Source organism: Myotis myotis, unplaced genomic scaffold (genome assembly GCF_014108235.1).
Source record: "Myotis myotis isolate mMyoMyo1 unplaced genomic scaffold, mMyoMyo1.p scaffold_m19_p_2, whole genome shotgun sequence".
Lineage (NCBI taxonomy): Eukaryota > Metazoa > Chordata > Mammalia > Chiroptera > Vespertilionidae > Myotis > Myotis myotis.
Genome location: NW_023416324.1, coordinates 10,107,733 through 10,126,547, shown reverse-complemented (window position 1 = coordinate 10,126,547; position 18,815 = coordinate 10,107,733). Strand labels below are relative to the sequence as shown.

At 50.2% G+C, this 18,815-nt stretch overlaps 1 protein-coding gene across 2 annotated transcripts in view; it reads left to right on the top strand.

Moving 5' to 3' along the window:
* CAPZB (capping actin protein of muscle Z-line subunit beta) overlaps positions 1 to 18,815 on the top strand; it is a 125,286-nt gene that overhangs the window by 77,834 nt on the left and 28,637 nt on the right. For both annotated transcript variants that reach the window (XM_036351812.1, XM_036351811.1), the window contains exons 3-4: positions 9,319 to 9,440; positions 13,599 to 13,712. In XM_036351812.1, the coding sequence (XP_036207705.1) occupies positions 9,319 to 9,440; positions 13,599 to 13,712 (236 nt within the window). The remainder of the gene's footprint in view (positions 1 to 9,318; positions 9,441 to 13,598; positions 13,713 to 18,815) is intronic.

Sequence of the window (18,815 nt, the reverse complement as noted above, 5' to 3'; positions counted from 1 at the left end):
ACCGTGGTTTGCACACGTTTTGTAAAGCCTGAAGCTGGGCCTACACCTGAGCTCCCAGGGATGAAGTAGGCCGATTTTTCCATTACCGGTGGATTTTAGGAGAGAGGTTCACGCTGACCTAATCATGAAAACCCCCCTTTGCCAAGTACTTCTGTCTGCCACCCGTCAGTTGATGGTTCTTTCAGCTTAAATATTTTGTCTCTGGGTTACTTGCCAGGGCAACATACTAGAGGTGGGCCCCTGCTGAGTGGTTGAAGGCTCCAGCTCTGGTGGTTGTGTGGGTGCCATTGAATCTGGCGCTAAGATACAGGGTGGAGATCCCCTCCTACCCATGAAATTACAGTGTCTTAGCCAAAAGACTGTTATAAATGAGCTGTTTTCATGTATTCTTACCTTATTCCCTAAAAGATTTGAGGTGACATAAGAATGCAGCCAATGCAACAATACTTCAACAACCTAGATTGAGAAAGAAATCAGGCCGGGGCTGTCCCGGAAGAGGGTTGCGGCTCTGTCCCCGCTCTCAAGGAAAGGCTGTCACTGGGCTTCAGGTGGCACCACAAGGAGCGTAAGGACAGGCCCAGCCGATAGGCCCCAGCAGCGTGGTTGTCCACAATCTTATGGTGCAGAGCTTGAATCTCCCTCCAACTTGGGGGACCAGTGGTCAGGGTGCTGCAGCGCCATCCCAGGACTCTCCCTCTCCCCCAGCAGTCCCATCTCTAGGAGACACTGGAGAACATTTGGGGAGCTGGCTTCCCACTGGACAGCCATGGACTTCAAAAGATCAGACCTCAACCTGAGTGACCTGGTCTTCCACAATTCAACATGGTTCCACTAACAGGAGGCCCCACCTACGCAGGCACAAGCTCCCCCCGCCCTGAGGAAAGACACCATCTCGGATCTGTGTGGAGCTGTAAGAGCTCAGACAGGGAATTGCCTCCTTTCAGGCGGCTTTGGGAACGAGCCTGAGAGGCAGACCTTGAAGGACACTGAGGGTCATTAGGTGGCATTGGGGGAAAGACCATGTCCCTGGTGGAGAAAGTGGCCGTGGAGCGGAGAGCCCAGACTGTTGGGTGAAAGGGCAGGGATGAGACCTTCAGACTGCAGTGAGGACCCTGAGCCCAACCGGTGAGCCTCCCTGTCCGCTGTCCTCAGGATTGCCTGCCCTGGGTATGATGGCTTCTAATACCAGCTCGGTGGCTCTGCCGTTCTCAGCACTGAGTCCAAGGTAGTGTATCTGGTGAATGTGCTGCCTCTGGCTTCCGAAGTCGCTTGTGTATTGTGCTCTATCCCTCAGGGACAGTCCTTAATTAAGAGTAGCAGGTGGCTTAGAGAGACCCTGACTTCTCTCTGCAGACACAGGTGATGAGCTGTGCTCCTGGCCAGGGAATGGTTAATTCAATTAGGCTCCCAGCCCTGGTTCATCCCTTCAAGGAAGTATAAGGTTACACGTGGACAACAGGAGCCTTGTGTGTGCCTGTGGTTGACTCACATGCAGTGATTTTAATTTCTCCTTTCAATTTGTCCTTTTTGTTCTGCCCCTTCCTTTAGAAAACCTCTGGCCTCTTACTCCAGGCTATGAGCTTCCAAAGGGCAGAGCTTTTGAGTCTTGAGTCTGAATGCCTGAAACCCAGGAAGTTTGCCTTTGTGTATTATTTATCTCTGGGGTGGTTTGGGGCACCTGCCTAAGAAAAGAAAGAGGGGGTCTTATTGTTTCTTGAGACAGCTCTTCGTTATTAATGGCATGTGAAAATCGATTTCTAAGTAGAAGAAAACATTTGTTGGTCAAAAACGAATTCCTGATGTTGGCCCTGTTGGCCAGCTTCCTTTGTGTTAGACCTGCAGTGAGAACCAGTGCTCAGCCTGCTGGTGTAGGTCGGGTGCCAGTGTCTCGAATCTGAGGTGCGCAGCGCATGCGTTTTAATGTTTCTGAAATCGGGAAGTTGCTCCTTACACTTCACGGGCACATTAGTGGTGTTCTCATTAGTGGTACATCTTGCAGTTTACAGTCTTCAAATGAAGACTACAGTCTGCACTTAAAGAATGTCATTCTGAGTCGGCTGATAGCTTAATTAGAATACAGGCTGGGTCTCGTATATTATGACACCCCTGACATGTACAGCCGTAGTAAAGATTGTACATTTTCTCCTGTTAAAAAATGGGGCAGGACTAGATCTGAAATAGGGCACCCCTGGTGTGAGCTGTTGAGGGTGGAAGCCTGAGAGGCCTTCAGTCCAAAGTGCCCGCTTCTCACCAGGCTCTGTGCTGGGTGGTGGGCGCAGGGTCCCTGCCTGCAGCCCCTTCCTGGTGCCAGCTCCTGGTGTCTGCTCTGGCCTGGCACCTGGAGGAGAGGCCTTGGCCCACTCAGACCCGGAGTTCTCCCCCATTGGCTTCTCACCCCTTTCCTCTGAGCCTAACTGAATGGTGGGAGCTTTGTTGACCTGGTGACTCTGGCTTTGGAAGGGCTGGGCCAGAGTTCTGAATTTAGATTCCAGTCCCACTCCACCCCTCGGTAGCTCCGTGGGCCCACCAGGTGCTGGGGTCGTGCACCGGCCTTCCCTCAGAATGAGGTGCTCAGTAACATCAGCTGGTGTGGCTTTTATCCTGTGGTGACAAGTCCTGATGCCTCCTGGGGGCGTTCCTTGTTTCCTGTCTTTGGTGACTGGAACGCACTTTGTGAGAGCAGGGTCGCATGTGTCTATCCTGTCTGCTGCCGAATCCGCTGAACACGTGCCCGAGGTGGGCGCTCAGCATTTATTGAGTGGAATTCATTTCTCTTCGAGGCGGGTGTTGTAGCCCCCAGTTCTGAGCTTTGGGAAGTTTACACTCAGGAAGTGGCAGGCCAAGGATTTGAACACATGTTTGATTTCAAGGCTGGTGTTTTCCAGAACGCCACACTGTAGATGGTTTCTGACACTGGTGTGTGTGTTGCTGAAAACACTATTTTCTTTTTTTAATTTAAAAATGAAATAAGGCAGAAGTTCAGGGCCTTGGGAAAAAATAAAAGGAACAGATTGTAAGCAGAGACCTCTGCTGGCCACAGGGAGGGAGCGCCATACCTGATGCTTTGCCGCCTCCAGGGAGTGGGCTGTTGTGACTGGGGGGAGTGCGGCCAGGACTGCCCAGCCGTGATTTCACTAACATTACTCATCTGAGTGTGCGACCCAGTGAACAGGGTCTGGTTTTGATTCTTATCTCTCTGGTGGCGGGCTCTCAGCCAGCAGGCAGATCAAAAGATGGAATGTGTTCATTTGGCCATTTTTTAAAAAACCGAGTTACAAGGGTGCCCTTCTTAAAGACAGGGCGCCGTGGATTAGATTATCCGTGGAGTTGGACTGGTCTGGCTTGTGTGCTTTTTTAAGGGTTCGTCTCAAGTTTCTTTTTCTGGTTGAACAATTTTTTTCAACATTAATAACTAATGGAGAAGGGAAGAGGCAAAGTAGAACCATATGGCGGCACAAACACAAACCTCACTTGTGGCCGGAAACGTCTGATTTGTATCTCTTTTCATGTGATCAGCTGTTGGGTTAGATAGTAGAAAAGTATTCTGTTTTGGAGCAATAGCAAGATGTGATTTTTTTTTTTAACCTAGCTTTACTGTCTCACATGTCCTTTCTTAGACATAGCTAGTAGCTCTGTGACTGGGGGCCAGTTATTTCTCTAAGGTCCTGTTTCCCCCTCCTTTAAAATAGGAATGGAAACCGGGTCTACATATAGGACTGTTTTGAGGATTGCAGGAGGGATGGAGGTAGAGTTTATAGTGCCACAGTGCCTGGCATGCACTGCCCGTTGTGGGCTATGACATCCTCCTCATCTTTTCCTCATTATTATTAAGGTGTCACTGAGGCCGTTGCTAATTGCATCCTAACCTCTTCTTGCTTCTGAGATTTTTCTTTCTGCCCAAGCTCACTTTCTTTCCCTTTCCCTCGGTCTTTTTCGTGGCCCCCTGGGCACCAGTGAGCCAGAAGAGTATCAGTGAGGAAGGGCATGGCGGCTCCTGCTCCCTGGGATGTTGTGGCTGTGGAGAAATGGATGGAGCCCTGAGCCCCACCTCCAGACCCGAGGGCAGAGACGCTGCCCTGACCAGTGCAGCGTTGTTTATTATTCCATGTCATTTGGAATTAATTTTAAATCCCCCAACAAGCTGGATTGGTCTGACACCTTGGTGTTATCTGACCGCTCCTTACAAAGGTTGGTAAGCAGCTCAGATGAGCAGTTTGGACAGAAACCATTCGCCCTGGGGCACTGGCACCAGCCACAGGTCCTCGCTAGAGGCCCCCTTGGCTTCAGAGGCAGCGGAGCCCATGATACACGCACCCCAGAGTGAACTCTCGGCTTTGTGTGGACTTGTCCTTTCTTTTAAATTGCTGTGCAAGCTCATGATCCGTGAGACTTACTGTGATTTCTTCCACTGTTCTAAGCATTTGACATGACCAGGAGGCGGGGGTAGGCTTGGGGATGAGTGTAGAAGGGGGTCATTGAGTAACTGACTAGATTACAGAGGTAAACTGCCTTTTGTCTGGGTTTATAATGAGACCTCGGATCACAAGACTAATACTCACTTCAGAAGTCTGCAGATATACTGGAGCACTCGTGTGCGTGTCACTGGGCTGGTGCTAGGGGACCGGTCTCTGCTCTGTAGTGAATGTTAAATCATGAGGACGGAGTAGAATGATAGCTAATGGCAATATTAGAACTTCCATCCTTTGGCATTTGGGATTCAGTTGACATCAGTGTTACTGCAGGAAATCCAAAGAATGTGGCATCTTGATAAAGAAATTAGAGTTTGGGCTGGGCCCTAAAGGATGCTAGGATTTGAAAGAGGAGGGGCGTAGAGTGCCAGATTTAGCAAGTGAAAATGTATGTTCTATGTAACATTTGAGACAAACTCACACTAAATGTTATTCATCACTTATCTGAAACTAAAATTTAATTGGCCAATCCATTATTTTATCCTAAATGGAGAGGATTTGTAGTGGAAGAACATATCTGCAAGTGAGTGTTCAGGGAGCAGTGAGTAGGCAGTGTGGTGGTTTGAGAGGGTTCAGGCAGAAGTGGAGGAGTGAGGTGGGAGGATGGGTGAGATGGGAGGAGGAGTGGTGAGGAGGGAGGGTGGGTGAGGTGCGAGGGTGGGTGAGATGGGGTGGGAGTAAGGTTTTGGTGCCAGGTCATGACTAATGCACCCTTGGGCAGCTGCTCTGTGCACAAGTCTGTAAGCACACTGTAGTCCATACTTTGTATTCCACATGATGACAGTAAGATTATTCCTCCAGAGCATTTTATCTTGGAGCAAAGAAACAGGACTGATGGAGGGAAAGAGAATACAAAAATATTCCACCTTCAGAGTTTATCCAAAAGGTGAGAATTGTATAAAGAATCAGTCAGCCTTATATCCCAGGTGCTTTGCACGGCAGGACAAATCATACGCCATTCTTGAGTTCTATATGTTCTTCTGTGCACTGCCTTTTTTTTTTTTTTTTTTTTTTTAGCGACACTTCAGATGTATGTTTTTCTGAAGCTGATCCGTACCTGGCCATGAACTTTGACAGATCTTCAAGGGTGGCTGGACCTAGCACCTCAGACAATATCTCAGGGGCTCCCCAGTGCTCAGAAGCTCGGGCAGGTGCCCCCCTGATGCCCGCTGCAGCCTAGGACCCTCACCCCATCCCAGCTTCCCTGGCAGAGAGAAGGAAAGCATGCACCTTCCCGTAGTCCCTGGAGCGGATTCCCAGGAGAGCTCCTTCCCTGAATAAGCCCAGGCTGTTTAGGCTGCGGCCCTCTGCTGCCCCATGGCCGGTGGTGGGGGATCAGCCTTGCTCAAACTACATGGAATGAGGAGTTCTGTGCCGAGAAAAGGAAAGGCAGGCTGAGCAGGTGACAAGAGTGGCTATTGATGACAGCTGGTATCACAGAGCAACTCCTTGCACTGTTGCCTTAGTCTGCTTTGCCTGTGCTTTGAAGGGCATGAGTTACAAAGTGGGAGGATCCCTTCCGTCCTTTACACTGATCTGATCTACTTGGACACGTGGGGCACACTGGATCCCATTTTCTAGATCAAGGGCTGCTGCGCGCCCCCCCCCCCCCCCACACACACACATACACGCAAGAAACATAAAAAAAGGGGAGGTGGAGTAGGTAATTCATTAGGTTGTCACCCTTTAAAACAAAAACAAAATAAATCTCTGGTTTCATAAAATTAAGAACATCTTAAAGGGCGAGGGGGTTCTTCTGAAAAAGGTTGACTGCATTTAACCATGTGAAGAAATTAATGTCATCTAGATTAGTCTTTTCCTGAAGTGTTTTCACGGATGCAGGTCTGGTGTGGCTCACTACTGATCTTATCGTGTGGCCCGTCAGCAGTGGAGCACAGGCTGGAACCCAGGTCTCCTGCTCAAAGGTTGGCCCTCCAGGTCATATATTAATAAGATGCCAGGATTTAAATTAAAACTCCAGTTCTTTTTATCTAGAGCGTTTGTATGACATCTTGGTTCCTATTTGTGAACCACAAGTGAAATTGGTCATTGGTGTCATCAAAATTTAGTTCTTTACAGTAAACTTTTTTCTTAAAGCCGATTGGTGTTTGGGAGGCTCCATGTTTTAAAACTCCCCCTTCCCTCCCAGATATATCGAGCACTTGCTGTGTGTCAAGCACTGCCAAAGGCACTGGGGATGGAACCACTAACAAGCCTAAAGTCCCTGCCCCAGTACTAGCGAGGGAGACAGGCAACAAATTGAGAAAAAAATGTAATTCAATTCATGTAAGTGCCAGGAAGGAATTTTTCAAATAATTTTGATCTGTGGATTAACTTCTTGGATAGGAATGAAGTAACACCCATTTCATACCAAATCCCATTATCTTATAAGCTTTCCTGTGTTGGGAGACTTAGCTGCAAGCAGCATGACTGGTTGGAAAGGTGAAGCAGGTGGCTCCAGGTAGAACTGGGGTTAAGAAAAACGAGGTTCTCAGGGGCCCATTTTTATCCAGCACCTGAAACAATGTGGAAAATTCAAGCGTAATCTAGGCTAGTGTGGCCTAAGACTAACAGACAGCAGATGGCACTGAGGACAACAGAGGGAGTGGGGGTATAAATATGTCAGCTACTAGTGTGCATGCTTTCTTTCCCCTACCCTGCACTGAATGCCGATGCATTCGCTCAGGTTCCCCCAAATCACAGTAGGTTGGTTTCTATTGTCCCCACTTTACAGGTGAGGAAATCCAGTCTTAGCAGAGAAGTAAAACGACTTACCCAAGGCCATAAGGCCAGTAAGCAGTGGACTGAGGAAGTCTGGCTACAGAGCCTGTTTGCTTAGTCTTCAGCATAATCCAGGATACATTGGGCCAATGGTCTCAGGGCCCCAACCAGTTAAAATGGGTTCTAGACACAAGTCAGGCCCCAACAGATAAGCCAAGGCAGCAGCCAACAGAATAAATAGAGACACTTCGGGAGAGGCAGGCCCATGGGTGCCCAGGGTTGTTTCACTGGGCCAACAACAGGAAGCCAGACCAGTTCCAGACCCCAGCTGCTTTGGGTGGAAGTTGTTAAAATCTCCCTTGCCTTGGCCAGGACTTTCTTCCGGGCTCTGAGGCCACCCAGAGCTGAGCGGGGTGAGGTGGGAGGGGGTTGTTTGCCACCAGAGCGTGCCTTGATGTGCACGGTCTTTCCTCTTAGCTGTCTGTAAACCAGAGTTTTGGTCAGAAGAGGGGATTTCTGTCTCTGCCCCTTGCTTCTTGTGTGGGCATTGGGCACCTTACTGACTCTGGGCCCCCAGTTCTCAAACCTATAAAATGGGTTAACAACACTTAACAACGTCACAGCATGAGGGGGAGCTGAAAGCAGACAATATGCCGTCTGTAGAGAGCCTAGCCTGCGTGTGATACACGGTAGACACTTGGAAATGGTAGTGGGGTTGCTATGATCAACACCAAAACTAACTTTGAAAACAGCCCCATTTGAGGGAGGGGGATCCGTTTTTGTGTGTCTCTTTGTTTGTTCGGTGGAGAGGGGTACACAGGCGGGTGGTATATGGAGAAGGGATTCTGAAAATAAGCGGGTTGTATCCAGTGGTTAATGGTGTGCGTACCTCTTGGTTGCTAGATGACAGGCTGCTCTGTGGAGAAGAAACGCGCCATTTCACTGAGGCCAGAATTGATGTGAGCTAGAAGGCAGGGCAACTGTCTTCTAGTTGTGCCAGACAGGGCCTTCCAGGCTGAGTTCTGCAGCACCGGGCTCAGCAGAGGTGCCCTGAGAAGCCCATGAGGCTGGGCGTCTGGGGTGGTGGCGGTCCCTGTCCCCATCGCTCTGGAGGTGGAAGGGTCTCCAGGAGAACACAGGAACTGCTGTAGCTGTCGGCCCCTCTGCCGAGCCGCTGTTCTGGGTATCCTGGCCACATGATTTAACTTTTCCATTTGGAAGGGTTATTGGTGCAGTTGGCAGCCACTTTCCTGGTAAACGATATGGTGGGGCCTCCATAAACCCAGACCCATGAAACGAATGAAGTCGGCACATTGAAAATACAGCGTGGAAGTGACTCAAGCCTGAAGGAATCCACTTCTGAAAGTGCTGCCATCCCTTCCTGGAATATTTTGGTGGAAATTGATGTTTGGGTTGGGAAGAAGAGGCCAGTGGCCTGGTGACTAGCAGGACCATGCGTCACATTTAGCAGCATTTGCCCCAAGACTCATCCCTGCCCGCCCCAGACCTCGGGCCCTCCTTCTCATTGAGGTGGTCCCAGGCAGGTCACCCTGGTATAATAAGCCGTCTAGGGCTCCGGGCTCTGGGGAGCTGGTGTGACCCTGTCTTTGCAGCAGGTAAGGTTGACTCTACAAGTCAGCCTGGTAATGCTTGGCCAGGAGCCTGGAAAGTATTGGAAACTGCTCCCAGCATGGGAGCCTGTGAGAGTTGGCTGCCATGGATGGGTTGCTCTTCTCAGAGTTCTGTGGATTCCTGTGTATTTAACATGTTTACCTTCTTCTCGGACTTCAGCTTGTACTTTGCCCACCGGAGACCAATACGAGCATATACATACTTAACTGTACTAGACCACCCTGGCGACCAGGTAATTAAAGCACGCAGATTTGGAAGGAAGGCTGTATTGGAAATCACGCTCCACTGTAATTCAAGAACAGGTTTCTTTATAGAGGGACACAGTTGGTGTCAGACACATGTGGAAAAGAAAAGAACAGGCCCGTAATTCTGGCAGGATACCAAGGGCCAGATGTTAAATATGCTGACCGTGATCTGGCTGTAGTTGCCGTTAGCCAGCCTGGATCTGATGTGTTATTTTAACCCCTGTTTCTGCCTTTTCCTTTCTCTCTGCCAGGTTCCCAGTCTATGTGAAGATCTCCTGTCTTCTGTTGACCAGCCACTGAAAATCGCCAGGGACAAAGTGGTGGGAAAGGATTACCTTTTGTGTGACTACAACAGAGACGGGGACTCCTATAGGTGAGCTCCTGCCCTTAGAGTGCAGCAGGCATGCCAGGCTGCACCCTGGGCAGTCAGTGCCACATGGCAGCACCTGGACTACCAGACTTTGACAGGCAATAGTCTACCAACCTTCTTTACATTTGTCCTTCTATCAGTCCTTCCTCCCTTTCTTCCTCCTTTCTTCCCTTTCCTCCCTGCAATCAACCAGATGTTGTGGAGTACCTTCAGTCAGTGTTGGAGATGCAGCATGAACAGAAGGCCTCTGCCCTGGGGGAGCTTACAGTCTAATGGGAAAGGGATGTGAGCAGTTTCATTATAATTCAGTCCTGCAACAGGCAAGATACAAGATGTGGATGTGATGGGGATCTGAGCACAGGGAGGGCCTGTGTGCTTACGGGACATTTGAATGTAGCTTTGTCAAACAAATATACAACTCTCCTTTCTCTTTTCCATCACCATGCTGAGGGCAATAAATAACTAAAGTGACATAAGCCCCTGCTCTGGGTGATCACTGGTCTAGAACCAGAGATGTATCCAGCAGCTAATTATTGTATAATATGATTCATGCAGTCACTGCCAAGCTTATTCAGGGTTTGAGAGTAGCATAGAAGAAACCATGGTTGAGTCCAGGAGGGCTTCCCAAAGGAGGTGATGTTTGAGCTAGGTTTTTCATAGTTTATCTTATTTTTATTGATTTCAGAGAGGAAGGGAGAGGGAGAGATAGATAGAAACATCAGTGATGAGAGAATCATTGATTGGCTGCTTCCTGAACACCCCACACTGGGGATCGAGCTCGCAATCCAGGCATGTGTCCTTGGCCGGAATCGAACCTGGGACCCTTCAATCCACAGGCCAATGCTCTATCCACTGAGCCAAACCAGCTTGAGCTAGATTTTTAAGGTTGTCTCGGGTCCCTTTTTGAGCTTCAAATGGAAGTTAGGTAGAGAATATATTTTGGCCTAATCCAAGCCAGACCAGAGACTAGAGTTGAGAGGGTGAATAGTAGTCTACTTGTAAAAGTTGAGCCAGCAGAGTTTGCAAGTGGATGGGGTATGAAGGGCAGTTGCAGGGCTTTGGGCCTGAGCAGTTGGAAGGTGAGGTCACTGTTTATTGAGGTGGAGAAGACTCTGGGACTTGCTGGTTTGGGGGCATTTTAAGCTCCAGATGCCCATTAGATGAATGTGGAGATGTCCAGTAGACTGTTGATAGCCTAGCCGCCTGGGTAGAGAGGGAGATGCAGGTGGGAGTCCCCAGCATAGAGTGGTGAAGCATCAGTGGTGAGCATAGGCCCAGGTCCAGTCCTCGCTGGGAACCTCCTAGGAAAGGGAGGACCAGCCCTTAGAAGACCTCAAGGAAGACCCTTGAGATCCTAAGGACAAGCAGCCTCACCAGGCAGAGTTCAAAGGAGGCTTCCTGGAAGAGGTGAACCTTGAACTGAGTCATGCTTAATCAAGATCATTATGTTTCTTTTTTCCACCTGAAAACTCCAGCTTGCTGTGTGAGGCAGCTATTCCCCAGCAGCCTGTGGAAGGCTGGGATCATTTCCACGTCCATGCCAAGGCCAAGATACCGGGGGACTTGGTGCCTGCCTCCCCTCCAGGTCATCCTGCCAGCTCCAACCTTCGTTCCTCAGGCATTGCAGAGGGGCCCAGGGACCTCGCTGAAGAGGAGCCTGGGGTGTCAGAGCCCAGGACTTTTCTTCCGTTTTCCCTCTTTTGATACAAAACTTCAAGGTCTTCTGATTTTCTCCACACATTTCCATCCTAACTGTTTGATCGTTTGCTTAAATAAGATCCTTATGGTGTGGCCGTTGCCAGCAGCACTGTTTGAAACCTGTTAGCTGAAACAAAAAGCATTCTCTGAGGGAAATGAAAGGCCTGACTTTTGAAATCTAAGTGTTCCTGTCCATCTGTCTTTTTTCAAATGGCCTCCATTTAAGCTCTTAAATGTGTTCTGAGTGCCCCTTCCACTAAGAATATTCTGGGTAATGTTATGATTTCCCCCCAGCTACAATTACCCCGGCTCCAGGACTAGCAGCTTGAAATGCTGTCGTCTGTGAGCCAGGAGAAATGTGAGTTACAGGCTTCTTGAAAATTCCAGGCCCCCAGTCTGCAAGAAAGATGGGCTCTTGTGTCTAAACAGGTCGCCTTTAAATGAGAGCCAGTTGGGGCGGGTCTTCCAGGCCCACAAGAAGACGATGGCCGTTTAACTGGGGGAAACGAAGGGCTGAAGGCCAGAGCCTGAGTGTGTTGAGGAGACTCGAAGAGAGCACCTGCAGGGGAAGGGGGCTCAGATTCTCGCTCTCAGATTGTTTTCCACACCCACTGGCGAGTGGAACTACCAAGCCTAGTTTTCAAATCGGGAGGTGACTGCGCCCTTCAACTGCACCTTGTCTCTGGGTCTGCGGAGAGGCCTCAGCAGGAAATGCAGAAAGCTGCTCTGTGTCTGTTGGCTTGCAAGATCACAGCAACCAGCGAACCTGGGGGTCCTTTCTTCCCCACCCCGTGCTGTACGTCGCTGGCCCTTACTGCACACGGACTCGGTGCTAGGTGCTGGGGTGAAGGCAAATCGCACAGACTCGCTTCTCAGCGTTCTCTTGCAGTCTAGGGCGAGGGAAGGGTAGAATATGGTCAGAATCGACATCTGTGTGGCAGTGGGGACGGGGGAGGGGGGAAATGGTTACCTCTGCTTTGGGGGGTGGTATATAAGAATTGATTTATTCTTTGAACAGCACTTTTTAAAAATTAGCATGTGATTGAGTGCCAGGCACTGTTCTAGGTGCTGATCAAATGATGGAGGAAAGGACAAAAGATTTGCCCTGTTGGAGCTCAGGTTCTGGAGTTGGCTAGCTAAATTCAAATTAACTCAAATTAAATTAAACGAAAATTTCAGTCCCTCAAGTTGCATTGGCCACATGTACTCAGTAGCCACACCAACTCATGGCTGCCATCTTGGACAGCATAGAGAACATTTCTGTTGTGATGGGAAGTCCTGTTGAGCAGCACTATTTTGAGGAATGAACCAGATAAGTCTGCCACCCTTGGAAGGGAGAGGTCTTCCCTCTGCTGACATAGGATGCCTGGTGGGGTACCCGTTATTAAGAAGAGAGAGATTTGTGTCAGAATTTAAAATGGGTTCAGGAAACAGTGATGCCTTTTTTCCTTAACATCCATCCCAAATTGAAAGGTTCCTTTGCGTTCTCAGTGATGTGAGGTGTGTTTTCAGCAGGAGAGACGGGAAAGGCAGTGTGGGTTTCTCACAGTGGACATATCAGGGTATAAAGGGCTTTGTCCGAGTTTCCCATTGTCTTCTCCTTCCCATTCCGCTCACCTTCTTACTCTCTTTCCTTCTGTGAACCCCCAGCTCTCTGAACTCCACCTGCAGGATTTAATGAGCAGACACCTCCCTTATAACCCCCTTTCCAGTACTCTGTGTGATTAAATGCTTTCCTGATGTGGCAAATAATGCTTTTTAAAATGTGGCAAGTCTTTGGGCTGGCAAAGCAGAGACTGGTTCTCATTTAGCAGTCCTTGTGTATGGCCCTCGGTGCTGGGAAAGCTGCCCTCTGTCCCCACGGAGAACTTGACCTCTCAGGTTTTCTTTTGTGTAATCCGGTCTCCATGGGGCCTAGTCTCTTGCCCACTTCCCTAACGACTGCTCTCGTCTTCATCCTTAACTGTGTAAGAAGGTCTTTGGAGCAAAAGTTTCCCCCGAGCTGCAGCAGGTCAGGGAGGAGAGAGGGGCATCTGTTAATCAACACAATGGTGAAAACGGGGACATTAGAAAGGGGGTCAGAAAGAAAGCACAGTTGTTGAACACTCACTCTGTACCAGGCTCTGGCCCAGGCATTTCGGATTGTATTTTCTCCTTTGCTCCTCACAACAGCACCATGGGGAGCAGGTGGTAGCTTCATTTTACAAAGATACCACACCACTTGCCAGAAGTACACAGCTGGTGAGAGGTGGACCATGGGGCTCATACCCAAGAGGGCTGCTGCTGAGCCCTCTCTCTGCAATCCTCAAAAATGCTGGGTTTGTTGTCAGGGCCTGGAAAATCTTTGCTGTGGGTAGTGGCTTTTTCCCTGAAATTTTGGACAGCTGGGGCTTGGACTCACGGGTCACGGGTGGTGTCTCCCCAAAATGATACATGTCACCTCCTTCTCCTTCCTTCCTCCAGGTCACCATGGAGTAACAAGTATGACCCCCCCTTGGAAGATGGGGCCATGCCTTCTGCTCGGCTGAGGAAGCTGGAGGTGGAAGCCAACAATGCCTTTGACCAGTATCGAGACCTGTGAGTTACTTGCTCCCAGTGCACTTGGCTCTCACGGTTTGATAAGTCCCTCATAAATCAGAGTGGGCCAGGCCGATAGACTCTCTGGAACCTGCTCCTTGGCCTGCCCGGCTATTTAAAATTCTCTGCGCCCAGAGCAGACGCTGGGCACTAGTTTTCCAGCTGGGTCAGTTGGGAGATGACTCAGTGGTAGAATGCTATCATACGCAGATTTATCTGTGCATTGCTTCATGTCATGGTTCCTGGTAACAGCAGGTGCCGTTGGACAGCACCTAGTGTGTGTAAGACACAGTGCCAGGAATTTTCTACAGGTCGTCTCAAATCCCCACAAATACGATGCCTGTTTTAGTTCCCATTTTTCAGATGAAGAAATTAAGGCTCAGATAAAGGTGTTTGTCCCAAGCGAGAGGCAGAGCCAGGAATCAAACCCAAGGGTGTCTTCAAAGACCCCTCTGTTCTTGATCATACTGCATGTCTGACCCAGTTCTGACCTGGTGCTCGGGGGTCTCTGCTTCCAGACCAGTCACCAGGGCAGGACGAGTCAAGGTCCTTAACACAGTGGGAGCTGACATTTTGCTGGCTCCTGAGTTGCTTCTCGGGAGGTGGTTTTGCTGGTTCTGGTTAGATCCCTACCTCTTCTTTCCTCTCCCATCCAATCCTGCCTCCCACCCACCAGCAGAAAGAGCGGCCACTTAATCTACCAGCCTTGCAAGGAAAAGCTCCAGAAAGGTTATTCTCTTCAGTATTCTTTTTTAATCAACAGGATCGCATTTTCGCTTAAGTTCTATATTACATAGCAAAACTGTACACATTCAGTCACCTAGAGAGGGGTTGGCAAGCTTTTCTATAAAAGACCAGATAGTAAAAATGTTAAGCTCTGCAGGCTACGTAAGTCCCTGCTACTCTCTTTTTTCATCTTATGTTACCTTTTAAAGGTGTAAACACTACCCCTTGAGCTTAAGGTGGGTGGCATTCCACGCTGATCCAGGATCTGGACAGGAACGAAAGTGAAACAAAGCCGCTGAGCCCGTGCTGTCCTGGAGCGGAGCTGCTGGTGTCTCAGTTGGCCTGGGAACCTCAGGTCTCCTCTCCCAGGCGCTGGAATGCTCTTGCAGCTCACAGCAGATGTGATGGAACACATTTCGTAAAGAATCTCTTTCAGAAGCTGGTTCAGGAGGAAAAGTGGCATCTCAGCCCGACGCACAGACAACCCTACCACCTTTCAGCAGATGAATGGAATTGAAAGGCACAGCCTCGGACAAATGGCCCTCGGCGTTTCATTTGCCCTGAATGCACTTTGTGTAGCCATTTTGTCTACGTTACCTTGATCCTTTTGAGAACATACTTTAGCCCCTTTTTAACAGATGAAGAGACTGAGGCTGCAAGAGGCTAAATCGCTTGCACTAGGCTGCAGGATGTAGAGGTGAAAAGCTAGGATTTAAATTCATATTTGTCTGAAGTTTCCACAGATTATTGCTCTTCACAGTTGCTCTTCAGTGTTTGATGAGCTCTTACATCTAGAACTTTGCCCCGTGGTAGAATAGTTACTTCTCCAGTGGGGCTGAGAAGTTGACTCATTGCTGTCTCATCATTTATTTGTACTTGTTGATTATCTTCTTTTATCCGACCAGTTGGCAAGAAGCCATTCCAGTTACTAAGAATTTCCAAGTGGAATCAGTTTTATATTATAGTGATGATTTGATAATAAAACAGCAGTTACCAGCCGGTGACCGTGCAAGCACTATGTTAACTGCCTCACAATCTTCTTTATCTCATTTAACCTCCCAACAGTCTGTGAGAGAGGATTCTCCCTGTTTTACAAATGAGTTGACAGATTCAGAGAGTTGAATAACTTGCCCAAGTTCACACAGCCAGTAAGTGGGGAGACTGGACTAGGAAGCCATCCTTATCCAACTCCAGAGTCCATTTACTCGCCTGGCATTTGAGTGCTTGCTACGAGCCAGGTACTTGCTAAGCAGGGGGTTCAGCCTTGAACATGGCCAGAGCTTGTCCACAGCTGGGTCCAACTGTCCAGCGCCTTCCTAGGCAAATGTCCACTTTTCCAGTGGCTTTAAAGCTTTAGTGGCTGCATTTCTGTGTGCCTTTGAGTGTGCCTACACTCTCCTCTGAGAGTGAGCTGATCTGCTGGGGGGAGTAAAGGGGGTGACAGGACAGCTTCCTGTACCCACGTGGGGTTAAATTGGACAAGCCAGACCCTGAGGTTCCGTGGCAGTGTGCGATGGTGGAATCTGGCCCGGAGGGTGTTGCTCTGTCCCCAGCAGTGTTGGTGTGCTGCTTCCAGGGGGAGGAGGAGAGTACGAGGCCTCCGAATGGCACCCACAGAGGGGGCGGGGAGGCCTGGTTCTCCCATGTGACAGCAGCCACTGGCCACTGGAGGGACGGTGGTTAGAGCTGTCACTGGGGACCCAGAGTCATCAGTGTTAACCCTCCCCTTCCCCCCAGTGTTATCAGCGTGCACTGAGCGCTGTCCTGAGACCGAATGTCAGGAACATTTCCCCCTGGGCCACACATGAGCCAAACCATTTCTGGGTTTGAGTTGTTGTGGTCACGTTGGTGTCCGTGGTGGGGCCCAGAGCATGAGCTCGTGGTTTTGGAACAGATGGGAGTCAGCCAGGGCCTAGGACCCTGTCTCCCCCTGCCTGAGCAACACAGGCTCAAGGGTTTTTTACTCTGGGTTTTCTAGGGACCACACTGTTCCATGCTGAAGGGACAGTGGGTCATGCCTTCTCTTTATCCTCATCCCGCCCCACCCCAGTAGAGACTCGTTTTTTTGCCCCAGTGAGTGAAGCCGCAGAGCTCTGACATGGATTTGTCCATCTGTCTGCCTTTCACGTTGGCAGTGGGCTAGGTAAAGGTCACTCTGAAGGGAGGCGTGCCCTCTCCCCAACCCCACGCCATGGTGCTGCCTCAAGTCTGTTGGTTTTGGTCGCTCTGAGCTGCTGCAGGAGGGGTCGGGAGATGGCGTGTGTCCTGGGCCTGGTGACAGTAGCCCAGGGCCTCGGGCAGCCCACCTCTGCCAGAAAGAAAAGGGAGTAATGGAAAATGCTGTTGCCCCGAGAGCAGGACTAGCACAGCATAGTGCCCGGGAGGGCGGATGAGGGGGCTGCCCACTCCAAACTGGAGCCTGGCCCGTGCCCCACGGGGATTGAGGATGTGAAGAGCAGACCTGTCCCCCATACTCTCTGGGTCAGCGGTCACCAACCGGTGGTCTGCGGACCACTTGTGGTCCATGAGGTCCGAAAGGTTGGCGACCGCTGCTCTGGGTCTTGACAACCCAGGTGTTTCTGAATTCTTGAATCCTGATGAATGACAGTTAGGACTGGGTTTATTCTCTGGCCCTTGACCTCTCACCCTCTCAAATGGCTGAATGCTGCCGGACTCCAGCCACGTTGGGGCTCAGAGTCCTTTGTGGCAAGTGCTGTGCTGTAATGTGCCTTCAGGAGACTTCTTGTCCTGTGGTCTGAGGAAGGGCCTTTCCCTGTCCTGGGAGGCCCAACTGGACTCAGCTCACACAGGAGGCCTGCTCTCTCCTGCCCTCCCTGCCCCTGCCCCTCCTGTGCCGTAGAACTGAACTTGGGGGGATTTTTGTTGTCACCAGTAAATAGGCAGACACAGCTTCAGCCAGCACCGGCTGTGTATGTGCGCACTCGCACATTGGGGACACGGCACCCTGGTTCCCTTTCCTCCCTGCTTCTTGTGGGTCCGTTAGCCTTGCTTCCTCCTGATGTTGTCCTTAAGAGGATGAGGGAGGCAGACCCAGTGAGCATGCAAAGATTTGGAGCTGAAATGCAGGCCAGCATCCTGATGGAGGTGTGCCAGCTCTTCCCAAGGAGGGCTGCTCACTGCCCCCACAGGCTTCTCTGCCCTGAGCAGCCTGGGGAAGGCCTTGGATCTGTCCTGGGCTCTGGGCCTTGCTCCCGGGCCTGTAAAGGCTCTGACTTTGCAGGGAATTAGAATTAATTGTCAGCACATGGAGTTGGTATGGTCTGGGTGAGGGAGCAGGGCCAGGGATGGATGGACTAGCAGGCCCTCCGGCTCTTTACTCCTATGGGGATGTGGCACCCCCTCTTCCTTGCCTGCACAGCATTTCTCCATTATGGAATAAATGTGCCAGCAGTCGGGGTTAGAACTCTTTCCCCAAGGTGGGCAGAGGTGAGTGGGGGCCCAGAGACACGAGCTGTGTGTCCTACACGATCCCTTTGAAGCCATCCATTCCTTGTCATCCTACTGCTCAGAGCTCTCTACTGCACCCTCAGCCCCAACTTCCGCCCCCTCCCACATTCATCGGGGTTTTGTTTGCCATCATTAGTGGCAGAAAGTTTCCATGGTAGTAACTTCCCCCCAGGAAGATAACTGTCAAGCAACTGTTAGCACTACCCAAACAGTCTGTTTTTAGATTGAAATAGTCAATTTGCTGAGGACAGGCATGTTTTGCTGCGGCTGGGTGAGGTCATTATCTACTCTGAAGTCATCTTGAATTTCATCACTTCCCTCCCCCAATCTCTCCCATCCTATTCCCCAACATCTAGGCTATTCTCATTTTTCCCTATCAAGCCCCCAGATGGCTTTCCATCTCTCATTCTCGGGCCTGGCTCAGTCTAGGGAATGTCATTAGAATGCAGCCCTGGGGCCGGTGGAATAAGGGCACACTCTTGGGTGACTGGTTCATGGGATCACTTCTTTCTTGGCAGAGTTGACTGCCTTTTCAGGCCCAAAGCCTAGGATAGCTCACCAGTTATAAAACCTCATCACTCGACCTAAGTGATCCATCTTTTTTGAGAGAGACTTAGCCATGGGGCCCTCGGCATGTGGTAGGCGCTTGAAGCTGCCGAAAAAATATCTCACTTGTGGTGTGAGGCACCAGCCGGCTGCCACAAACCCCAAGGTCAGTGCTTTGATTTTTCAGGTTTCCAGAGAAGACAGGAGCCTTGTCTGCTCCGGCTTTCATATTGTGTCTCACCGTTGCCTCTGTCAGCCGGGTTCTGCTGTGGCCAGATGTTCTAACCGACGGGCTGGCACTGCTTTCTTCCAAAGATGATTGCTCCCATCTGTGCCAGACATCTTGCCCCATGCTCTGCGATC